Source organism: Patagioenas fasciata, chromosome 11 (assembly GCF_037038585.1).
Source record: "Patagioenas fasciata isolate bPatFas1 chromosome 11, bPatFas1.hap1, whole genome shotgun sequence".
Lineage (NCBI taxonomy): Eukaryota > Metazoa > Chordata > Aves > Columbiformes > Columbidae > Patagioenas > Patagioenas fasciata.
In genome coordinates, this window is record NC_092530.1 from 9012561 (window position 1) to 9024670 (window position 12110).

The 12110-nt window shown below is 43.8% G+C and overlaps 1 protein-coding gene and 1 long non-coding RNA gene across 3 annotated transcripts in view; one reads left to right on the forward strand and one right to left on the reverse strand.

Annotated features, from left to right (window-relative positions):
- LOC136106322 (vascular endothelial growth factor receptor kdr-like) overlaps positions 1-12110 on the forward strand; it is a 130504-nt gene that overhangs the window by 75031 nt on the left and 43363 nt on the right. For both annotated transcript variants that reach the window (XM_065846616.2, XM_065846617.2), the window contains exons 11-12: positions 881-980; positions 8950-9058. In XM_065846616.2, coding sequence (XP_065702688.1) covers positions 881-980; positions 8950-9058 — 209 coding nt within the window. The remainder of the gene's footprint in view (positions 1-880; positions 981-8949; positions 9059-12110) is intronic.
- The window catches only part of LOC139828836 (uncharacterized), a 172335-nt gene that overhangs the window by 19348 nt on the left and 140877 nt on the right, over positions 1-12110 (reverse strand). The gene's annotated exons all lie outside the window — the stretch shown is intronic.

A 12110-nucleotide genomic window follows, 5' to 3' on the forward strand; every position in this document is an offset into this window, starting at 1 on the left:
CTGGCCATCACGGACTTCAGTTTGTAACACCCAGCCGTGCTGGACTGGAGTTGAACCGGGAACACTAAAATGAAAGGTTTCCTCAAGTTGTACAGCTGGCAGCACCCTCAGCAGGAAACCTGGAGCTCCAGCCTTGCTGAGACCTTTGTGCTGCTAAAAATGGGACCTGTGTCTCTGCTCATTTATTCCAAGGGTTGTAGTTAAAGAAGACTTTTGCCTCGGTGCAGATACACGTTTCTGCATGACGTGCCACATACACTGCTCTCTGCCCATAATTCAAAAATGAAGATTGATAACTGACTGTGTTATGGTTATCTTCTGGGGAATATGCAGTGTTATAGGAGCCTTCTGCTATCCTTATCCCAGTATTTATCCATTCTACTCCCTCAGCCTGCACTTCATGTCGGAAAGCTGAGTAGACAAATAGACACACTCAGCAGTATTAACCTCCCCACGGATTTGAATGACTGGCATTTTGAATTTTTCAATGCATTGCAAGTGCTAAAAGAGCACTTAGAGAGGCACAGCTTCATTGAGCTGGAGTGTAACTCATATTAGCCACGCTAAACTCACATGATTTAATTAGCTCCCCAGTATTTTCTGTTTTCAGTCTTCAGAAAGTTTGGGATGTTTCCTTGCTGGTCACATAGTGATCTTTGTCTACCTCTGGCAAGGTGCTTCTTATATTCTTTTGAAATGTCGCAATGAAGGAATACAGTAGTTTCATGAAGAATTAACAATCTCCAGCAGCAACAGATTTTATGAGTTTTTAAGACCAAAGATTATTGTCTAAGAATGACATTCTCTACCTTTAATAATGCCCCCTGAGTTATCTGCAGTGAGCTGTTCTTGACCACCACCTTTGCTTTTCTACCTCCAGATGCAACCCCAACGGACAAAAAGTTGTGGTTCGGGAGAATATGTCCATAGGCAACAAGATCAGAAGCATTGAAACTACGAAGCATGAGGATAAAAGAAAGGTATGTGTGCTGAAAATCTGAGCAATGATGTCAGGGAATAGCAGTGGGCTTTCCGGAGGGGAGGCCGTGCTCACGGGGAGCTCTCTCGTGCAGTTCCCAAGCTCCGTGGGTTGTTAGCATGCTTTAAATTCCACAGCCCTGGGATCATTTTCGGATCTCTGCTGTTTATAAATGCCGGGATTCTGGTAATGATGTCACATACCCTGTTTGAAACTCTCCAAAGACTTTTTAGGTCAAAAACCTCTATGTCTCCCTCAGTTTTGAGAAAGTGTAAGACCGGTTCAGTGCAAGAGGGGTCCTGTGAAGCGCACACAACTGATAAGGACTCCAAGTTCATTAAAATGCTTAGCACTTAGAGAGCACTTTGTACTGCCCAACCTTGCTCTCCCACTAGCGGGAGTTAAACTGCTGTGTAATTTAAGAGGCCTACGGTGGCCAGAGATGACCGGCCTGATTTTCAGAGTGAACCTGCCTGCTTCAGCTGGAGGTCTCAATGTGTCTTTACCCATTTGGGCTGCCCACCGTGTTACCAAGTGAAGGTGGGTAGATCTCCTTCCTTCTACACTTTCCTGTCTGCTTCCCCTTCCAAACAGCACTGGGAACACATTTCCTGCACAAACTATGAATTATCCGTTCAGTGCCTCCCTGATACCTGTGGTGATGCTGTGTGACACTGTTCACCCACGTCTAGGCTAATCCCTGAGGAATCGCTGCTGTTGTTCTGCTGTAGATTCAGAGATTTCTGGCCATGCCTTGGAGAAGATGCTGTGGTCTGGCTCAGACTGTGGGACTTACAGAGGTTTGTGGCTTTAGGAGCAGTTTTGCAGCTACAGGTTTCAAGGTAGATGCTCCAGATGCTCTAGCGCCAAATCCTGCAAGGTGCTAAATGCTGTAGTTCATATCCTCACATACCTTGAAGCACAGGATAATCCTGGGGCTACCTCCCATGTTTAAAGTTAAGTACAAAGCTAAAGTGCTCTTCTGGATTGGGTCCAGACTAAATCAGCATCTGGCAGGATCAGTGCCTTAGCCATCTGCTCTTTCTCATGGAGATTTTCCAGCTCTAATCGTAATCTAAAATAGAGCTCTGAAACCATGGAGGTTGGCCTGGGAAGGAGAACATCAGCGTTCGCATTTCATTCCTGAGTTTTCCCCTTGCTGGAAGATATTTATAAATTGGATTTATTTAGTTGGCATAGTGCCCCTTAAGCTCTGGTTTTAATATGTTCTCTAATAATTTTAGATCTCAGGCAAAAGCAACTACAACGTGCTAATTACTTGTAAAAAATGGAGGTTGGTGACATGTACCTACAAAGTTGCTTCCTTTCTGGTTGCTGCATGGATTGACAAAAGTTTTGCAGCTCTCATGGCTACTGTTTCTCTCCATATATACAGTCTGTCTAAATATATGATCTGGTATCCGAGAGCTTAGTTTCTATCTGCTGATCGGCCTTCAAGTTATGTTAGTCCACACAGAAAAGTGAAGGGTTTCACAACTGTGGTGACTCAAAAAACATCTGTTGGTTGCCGTCCCCCATGCAGGGATAGTGAGACATCCTCAGTCTATGCTGGCGCATCCTTAGGGCCTTCCCAGCTTTCCCCTATTGCCGAATTTCCCCAGAAAGAGAAGATGCGGCAGTTTCCAGTCTCTCATTTTAATGTCCTGGTGATCCACTGGTTGAAAACACATTCTGAGGTGATTCCTAATGATTTTTACGTCCTGATTAAGATTTATTCAGGACGTAAAATAATAAAAAATATTATTCAAATTAATAAAACTAGATTTTGTGAATCTCAGGTTTCAGCACTGTGTCCCTGCTTACATTAGCAGACAATTCCTCTCCTTCCCCCCTTTCTGAAGTCCAATCTGTGTTAAGCGGAGTCTTTAGATAACAGAACATAATTCAAATAGAGACTGATGAAAACTCATAGCCTTCAGACTTTTTCTTGGTTTTTATCAGTCCTTATTCCCACCAGAAATGGAATAGACAGGAAACAGTTCAATCCATTCCCACCATGTCCTAGCAACTAATTCATCTGCATTGACTAGGCAGATGAAATAATAAAGATGTTGGAGTCTGACTGAGCGTGGCTTTTACTGACTGTGTTATGAAGCTGGGATTAGCTGAGCCTGGTTATTTTTCCTGTGTGATTTGAGCCTGTCCAATGACAGCTGCAGTTGCAGAGCAGAAGGTGGAATTTACCTTGTCTCTAAGATTTCTCTGCATCCCTGGAGTTCACCCTCAGCTGGTTCAGCAACATATAAGAAAATGCACTAACTTTTTAGAGCTGCTAAGAATATGGGAACCAACCCCCAGAAATGACCAGACCCAAATTCTTGCTCAAAACCTGGTTTGCAGGGCAGCATGCAGGGATTTTTCCAGCCGACCACTGATGCCTAACGTGATCTTTGATCACAACACGATGTTTAGACATCTATTTGACAAAGGTGGCATGTAAAATGGATGTCTCTTGCCTTATTCATCACAATGATTATTCAATTTTTATTCCACGGAGAGAGAAGTGAATTTCAGTCCTCATGTGTTCTCAGGGCTGGGTCTCATTACTAAAGAAAAGCATGTGGTTATTGTTAATGTTAAGATGTACTTCACTGGAATTTTGGTCAAATAGTGGTTGAGGCAATTGCATCATACTAGTTTAATGTTCCCGGTGGGTTTGAGTCAATATTGAACTTTTCATTTTGTGATTTGAACTACTGTGTAGCTACCTCTGCAGACTGCTTTTTAACACCAGGTGAAACATCCATGAATTGCCTGATTTCCCTCTTCAAGTTGCAAGGAGCTGGATTCCTGTTTCATTTTCTGTTAGTAAACTGAACATACTGGTCTGAGCTCGGGAGAACAGGACATAGCAGAAAAGAATAGCAGAATCCATACATAGTTCAGTCCTCACTGGGGGTTTCTCATCATTTCTTTTCTCCCTTTCATATACATATGAGAGAGTGGCCTGGCCGTGTGGATGTTCCTGCAATGAAAATCATACATCTCTTTTGCTGGTGAAATTCACAATCACTCCAAAAAAATGACCCAAATGCCAGGTTTAAACCTCCTGAAGGAACAAAAAGACCACATTAGAATAGTGGGATGAGTCTGGCGAACAGAGTTTCCACTCTCAGATGTTTGAGGCTCTACTCAAGCACAGGAGCACAGGGACTACTACACTGTCTCTTGAGAGAGCCTGGCTAGCAGCAGGGACATAAGAGATGTCCCTTTGTCTTCTTGCCATCTTAAATTCCTCACCTGCAACCCCTGGGTGTGAGGAAGAAGCCTAGGGGAGGTCATTGCTCATGAGTAGCAAGCACCCACCCACCTTCCCCAGGGCCAGAGACATCGGTCCCTCCATGCCACAAGTGGATACCAGTTCCCCCAGAGGCACCTCAAATCTCCGGTTTTCCCCGGGTTCCTGCCCTGTCCAGCACCTTTCCCCATCGCACATGCCACCATCAGCTCTGCCGAACACAGTGCTTGTTGTCATTTCACAGGGAGGGAAACACCCGCTGCCAGAGATGAGAGCAAACCCTGCAAGTTCTCAGCCAACTCCCAGGCTTCTCTTATCGCTTATCCTCAGTCCATCCTTTAGCATGTTTTGAATGAATGAACTAAGATCGCGGATCAGAATTGTCAGGCTATAAAAATAAGTGTTATTCTGTGCCATTCAAGTAGATGGATTGGGAGCTAGCTGAATATTTTCTTTGCGGGGTCTCTGGTGACGTTCCTATAATTCCATCTCCCTCCAGTCACCTCCACCCCAGCTCTGCCAGAATTAGACAGCTGAGAAGTTTTCCACCCACTTTTTCTACTCCTCATCCTCGCCCACATACGGCTAACGAAGTGAAAGAGAGAATTGTTAACTAAAGCTGTTGGAGGGAGAGATTAGACAAAGGAAAGAGAAAGCAAGGAATAACAAGATGTATTAATTCATGCTGGCTCCGGCTTAAAAAAAGCTCTCGCTGATCTGTCCTTACTACAAGATGTCTTAAAACACTCATGGTATATGGCTGTGGAATGTTATTTGGCTGCTTCTAAAATAGTTCGTTTTTATCAGTTTGGGAACATTACAGTGCAAGACATACGGACTTTATTGAACTATTCCATTATGGGTTTTCCCAGCAGCAATGTCTATTTACTTGTCATAGTTGTTCTTCAGAGATCAGTCATTTTATTTCTTTTCTTATTGAGTTTTAAACTTTGTTTATTCTTTTATAGTAATTATTTATTAGCTAATAATCCCTTCTTGGGGCTCACAGTATTGGGTGGCCTTTAGGTTAAGTAATAGGAAATGGAGCCCTTTACTTCCAAATTCAACACAGGCAATCCAAACGGTCCGAAGAATGTTTAGTGTTTGGTATGCGGGGAACTCACAGGATCCCAGCCCAGCTCCCACTAAGAAGATGTCTAGACATTACATGCCAATAATTTGGTATTAATTACCTTTGGTTCCAGTGCAGTCTGCGCAGAAGCTGAGGACAGAACAGCCACAGAGGTTGTGCATGTGGCTGGGGTACATGGGTGAGGGTTAACGTGTCCTTTAGGCTGAACTGCTCGTGACTAGGACATGGAGTGGAAGGTAAACTAAAAAGTCCAAACTTCTAATTAATGCAATATCATTTATTATTAGCTTAATTTATTATTTAGGCTCAGCAGAAAGTGCTGTGCTCTGTCTGGGAGCAGTTTTCTGAGTAGGAAGCATGAGAAACGTCTTTGGAGAAGGCCCTGCTCAGAGGAGACCACCAGCGGGCCCGGGCAGCCAAGGTCTTTCTGTGGTTTTATGAGTCTAGATGGAGCAAATGCCAACAGGTCTCGAACTTTTCTACCCTGGCTGTGATTCCAGCAATGGAAAATACTTTCCCAGGTGCATGGACTAAGTAGACAAAGTAGCTTGTCCCCTCAGAAATCTTCTACTCCATATTAAAAGTCCCCAAATGCTGGGACTGTGCCACTCCACTGGGAGGCAAGTCTGCTAAAGTCTGCTAATGGTTTTCACTGTTAATAAGAGGAAAAGATTCCTGTGTTTGGCTGCTCAAGTTCAAGTTTTCTCATTCAACTTATTTTTGCAGACTTTCCTCAAAATGGTTGCATTGCAAGTATAGGGATGGCATTGAGAAGAATGTTCTCCTTATCCCTACATGACGCTATGACCAAGTACAGGCAAATTCCAAATTTTCAAATGTTCAAGTTTGTTCAACTCGGGTTGCCTACAGTAACAGGTGATGAACAACTAACAAAACATCAGCATTGTGATAAAATGGAGTTTAACATCTGGGTTAAGAGGTGTTACTTTTCAATAGGATCTCCTTGATCTACAGATACTTCATAAAAAGCAGATACCACTGCTGGCTTCTTAAATGTTACCTTCAGGTTCCTTTTGGTAAAAGACAAAACGATGCGGTCTCATAGAGAGAAGGAGGATTTGGATGCCCTTTGGTATAGCACGTGTGTGTTCTAAAGCATCACTCTTGTTGAGGACCGAACCAGGATTACGTTAGTTTGGCAACTGAGAACTTTCTTTAAGATGCTGGAAAGATAATTGGACTCCCAGTCTCAGGGATTTACCCAGGAGCACAGCTAGAGTGAAAAGCTGATGCATAACGATCTCAAGGGATTCATCTTATTACAAGAAAATCACTCAAAATCCTTCATTTCTGGCTCTAAAATCACATATATTTCTCTGCTGGTTTGAAAGTCACATTTTGGAGGACTCTGGTTCTAAGAGAAGACAGTGAAGTGCATTATCTCCTGTGTGTAGCAAACTGGCATGCAAGTGCAAACAGTGATTTTGAGCACATGAACAAGAACGTCACTTTTCCTCAGTAACGTTTTTCCCAAAAATTTGTCCCCAGATTGCTTCCCACCATCATTTCAACATCATTTTCACCTTCACATGTAGACACAACTGAGATGAGCGAGGATGAGGCCTCTGTATAGCTTTTTGCCCCTTTTTCCCCACCAGCATGTCACACTTCTCTTGAGTTATGTAGTTAGAGACGCTGGCATCTGTGTGTGTCCATGAGTATATGCGCATTTACCTCTGGGCCACCAAATGTAGCTCGAGGCATCACATCAGTTTTAGAAGAGTCACAGTGTCACCCCTGCCACTCTGGACATATTCCAAAATGGATAATTACATTCCCCTTCATGATTCTAACTGGTTGTACAGCATTATCCTTGACTTCCCATCTAGAGCTGTCACTTAGCCAGACTTATAGCTGTTAAACAGCTGTCCAAATTTATCCCCTTCTGTCCTCAGCACGTGCATTTATATTGGCTTTTTCTATTCCCAGATATAAAATGTTAAGATGCGGTAATCAAGAGAAGAAAGATCTAGGTCCTGATTCAGCAGTAACTCGAAATGCAGTGTCTGCTGCTTAAAGTCGGGGCAGCGCTCCGAACATGCGCTTGGTCATAACCTGTGGAGTGAGGAGCAGACTGCTCCTCTGGGTGATTTTATAGCCAAGTTACAGCTATTTTCATGTCACAAATCAATGAGAACTGCACAGCTTTTTCTCTGGTGGACACCAGAGGGAGCTGGGTTTATTCATCTCCTGTTTTCACCCCTAAATTTGGTTTGTATCTATTATTGGTTAATTTCTATGTTTAGTGCCCATTGGAAGAAGATACTTTTCCATTTGCTCATTATTCTGCCGAGGTGAAAAGGAAAATGTTCCCCACTAGAATGTAAAATGCTCATGGGATCAAAACCTTTGAAATTCATTTCCCTATGGGATTTAAAGTGCCAAAGCTCAGAAAATCTTAAATATCTCTCCGAAAATACATCCCACACAGCTATAGATACATTCATGTTGCAGCTTTATGAAGGGTAAAGGAATGTCTTGTGTGAGTTTAGTTTAGGATATTAAAAAGAAAGTCCAGAGATGCTTTTGTGCACTTCAAAGCACTCTCTGGAGATAAGGACAAAGGGCCAGAGGGTGTTATAAGTTTTGATTCTCAAAGTCCTTTCAGATGACGGCAAAGAAAGTGGTATTTGTTCCAAATGTGAGGGCTCAGAGTTCCTCAGGTGAATGGCTGCAGGGGAAGCAAAGTAATCTTGCAAGAGCATCTCTGTCTTGGTGCGTTAGACCCTGCTTTCTTGCGCACAGCCTAAGGAAAGTACTAGAAGTAATTAAAGCCATGACCTGTGGACAGTGCTCCATGAGCTGGCGATGTTGCATCATGACAGGGACAGGGGAGTGCCATATGGCTGGCTCCTCATTAGGAAGTCCCTACACAGAAGGCTTAGCATGTTTAAGGAACACAAGTTCTTAAGGATGAGTTCAAGTTCAAGCCCCATGAGTAACTGAACCGCTTCCTTTTTCTCTGTGGTGCAGCTCAGGACAAGTCTTCCTTCCTTCTCCCTCACCATCCTCCCTTTCTTTCTGCATTTCTGCTTCTCCAGAGCTCCCTGACTTACTGCCCAAGTTCTGGTTAAGGCTCTCAGGAAGGGTTATGGAATCAAGGCGCTTCCAAGCACAATATTCTTTATACCACATCCATACGAGTGACCTGCTTCCCATGCAAATGTGGGTGTCCTGTTACCCACAGAAACCAGGACTGAAAAGCAGAAAACAGGTGGATGTGGGACTGCGTTTCCAGCATCTTAGATGAATCTTCCAGATTAGATGAATCTTTAGCTTTTTGCTGATGCTGTCACACAAAGACCTTGGCGGTGTGTCAAAGGGGAGCCCTGTTTTTCACTGGAGAGACAGAAAGAAAAGAAGGGGAAGGTTTAGGAATGAGGAGGGAAGAGAATTAACTGGGCTGAGCTGATGTGAGATGACAGACCAAAAACCTAACAGATGCACTTGTCCATTTGTGAGCTTCACTCATTACTAGAAGCTCCTTTGTGAACTGTTTTTCTACCATAAAACACAGACTTATCCACTACTCTCAAGCCTGTCTGCTAAGCCTACACCACATGCAAAGCCTTTACTTGTCCTCTGTTTGCTTGGCAGATTGTGAGCACAATAACTATGGAAAACAGCAGTGCGTCAGGAATATACTACTGTGTGGCTTCAAACAAGATCGGTGAAGAAGAGAGGAGCATTGAGTTCTACGTTTCAGGTAAAAAATGTGAGAGAGACCACACAAAAGCCAGATGCTGATGATCGGAGTTACCTTAAAGTTCTATATGGCTGGTGAGCGCCCATGAAAACTTCCGTGAATCCCCAAACGTTGTGCTTGCACTCTCAGGCTCTTCACCACACGCAAGGCTGGGTCCTGCGTCAGTGGAATGCAGGGTTTGACATGATTTTGACAGCAGAGCTGATGCCCCTTTTGCCCTTGTCGAGCTGCAGATGCAGGCCTTGATGCTGCCTCTGTCTTAGAGCAACTCTCATGACACGTGAGCGCTGTCCTCACGTAATCTCCAGCAAAAGCTAAATTCTTTGTAGTCTTCCAAAGGCCTGAAGCTTCTCCCTCACTCAAGAGAATGGTTGGTCTCCAATTAAGTAAGCAAAGGTGAGTAAGGCCGATATTTAGACCTAATCCAGGGCTGGTGTCACTGGGAGTTGTTGTGGCACTGGATCCCTGCCTGAGCAATTAGCCTTTGCAGTGCCCTTTGAGGAGGGAGGAGGTGGACGTGATATTTCTCCAAAGAACACAAATCCAAACAAATATCTGCTTAACCTTTCAACACTGAAATTCTTTAGTAGTGAGATCAAGACCTACATAATGCTTTTAGGAGAAATGGGAGTTTAAAAACAAAAAAAAGAAGAGTCGAGGGACAGCCTTGTTGAAGTGCTTAACCAGAACAAACGGAATCATTTCTGTGCTCGCTTTCTGGGTGAGTGGATGTTGGCTGCTAGAATCTGCATCAAAATAACAATGTTTAGAACCAAGAGTGCAGAAGTACCTGGAAGGTAAATGTCTGATTCTTACTACTTGGTTTCGTCCCCACAAAGCAAGTTTGGAGGGCGAAGCTCGCTCGTGGTAGCGCTCTGCTCTCCTCCGCTTCTCTTGTGTCCCCTGCTGTCTGACCCTGTTGCTCCAAAGTAATTCAGCACATTTCAAATTCGACTAACCAAGAAAGGGCTCATGAAACATCCTTACCACTCTTATTACAGAGAACTGCTAACATGAAAAATGTCATCCAACAATAACGAAGCTGGTGCCATATGGGGTAAAGATTTTACCTCCATTTACATCATCTTTATACTATCCCAGTGCCCAATGGAGAAAGAAAAGGGTTTAAGCCTCCAAAAGATATTTTCCAAAGCCCTAACTCTTATTTACTTACAAAAAGCCCTCCAAGGTGCATTTTTGGCAGATACAGCTTAGACCTAAGAGGTCCTCAAGATGTCCAAGGCAGGCTGAAGACCAACTATTAATCTGACACTTCACCACTTCCAAGTGTTGAGTCTTCACGTGGGTTTGTTTCTGCTCTGAATTCTGCCAGCTATTATGTTTGGATGGGTTACTCAAAGCCGCATGTTCCCAAGCTATTCACAGGACTTTGTAACACTTGGTGACTAAAATTAATGCCACAGCAACTAAATAGGCAACTAGCATAAGGTCAGATTCAAAGGGTTAGATGATCCACGCACCTTTCACAACTATGTTTTTTATTTTAATAATAAAGTTATGCAGGGGTTTTTTACCCCACAGTGGGCTAATGGTTCAGATTTTTTCTTTGAGAACAGTCGAGCAATGTTGTGAGACACAAATGTTTTAATCATGCAATTTTAATTATGAAGGAAATGAATCACTGGACAAAATCTCTGGCAGTGGTTATGGTGGAAATGTTTTCACCAAAACAGACCAGGAGGTGACTATGCCTTGGCAAGATAGATATATTCTCGCCTGTGAAGAAAAGACTGTGAGCCTGTGCCGCTTTGGGGAAGAGGCAGATGCTGGATGAGCATGACTGACTTTTATAAGTGCTGTGTTTAAAAATAGTGCTGTTTATGGATTAGAAATGAAATCTTTCTAAATGTGCCCATCCCGCTCCTAAAGTAGGTCATGTTGCAGTGGTAAAAACGCAGCAGAGTGACCTCCTGCTGGTTTATTTCTACGTGATGCTCCTCTGCTGAGCGATGCGTGTTACTCCAGCTGCTCTAAGAGCTGCTCTGTCTGCCCCACAGATAAAACCCAGTGTCTTCTACTGGGTGCACATGGAGGAGGCCAAGTGACTGCCAAGTTACTTGCACCAGTTGCCTCTGGTCTCCCTGTTGGAGGGACATCCAGGGACAGTTCGGGAGGTACCAAACCAGAGAAGTCCAAAAGCATCGGGTTCTAAGCAGGGCGCTTTAGAATTGCTAGGCTGATTAATTTTATGTAGATTGAACCTAAAAGCTGAGATAAAGCCTGAGTTAGAGACTGAGAGCACACGAGTGATGTGTGGGCCTTGAGGACAAAATCAAGCAAATGTTGGTAGCACTTCACAGTGCTCTCTTCTCTGCATAACAGCTGCTTGTTGTGGGATTCTACAACTAATTCAGCAAGTTGGTGATTTTTAAGACCTGATCTCCCATTCTCTCCTACCAACAAACAAGCTGCTGTCAAACATTTTGGGTGAATTGAGCTTCTTTAACTCCTCCCTGGGAAGAAATCTGAAGGTGATACAGAGACTAAACTCTCTTTTTCCCTCAAAAACCTGTTCTGGTAGGTCAGGAGTGAAATGTTTTGTCAGGACACGGCACTGTGACAGGGAAGCTTCATCAGGTGGTGTCTGGGCTGCCCCTGCTCTCTGGGGACGTCTCACTCCAGTCTGCTGCTTTATCACCACCACATTCATTTCAGAAAAATGTATTTATCCCAATGGAATAATGTCAACAGCCATTTTATTCTCCCACTGCAGAGCCCCCACAAAAACTCCCACGGACACTAGGAATAGCACTGCTATCTATTTTTAAATCATTTCTTTGCCAGCAGAATTCATTTCACTGAAGGGTCAACAGGGTTTGGAGATCATGCTGAAACCAAACCATATAAGGGGTCCAATGAGATGAGAAATACTGTTCACTGGCAGCCCTGACACCTCTCTGAGCTCTTTCTGCAGGTGTCCTGACTGCCTGTGTCCCACCGAACGTCTCCTAAACCTGTTCCTGGCCGCAGAAACTCCCACAGCGATGCAGTATAACAGCAGTGTTATTCATCATGCCCTGGCCTAACTCTT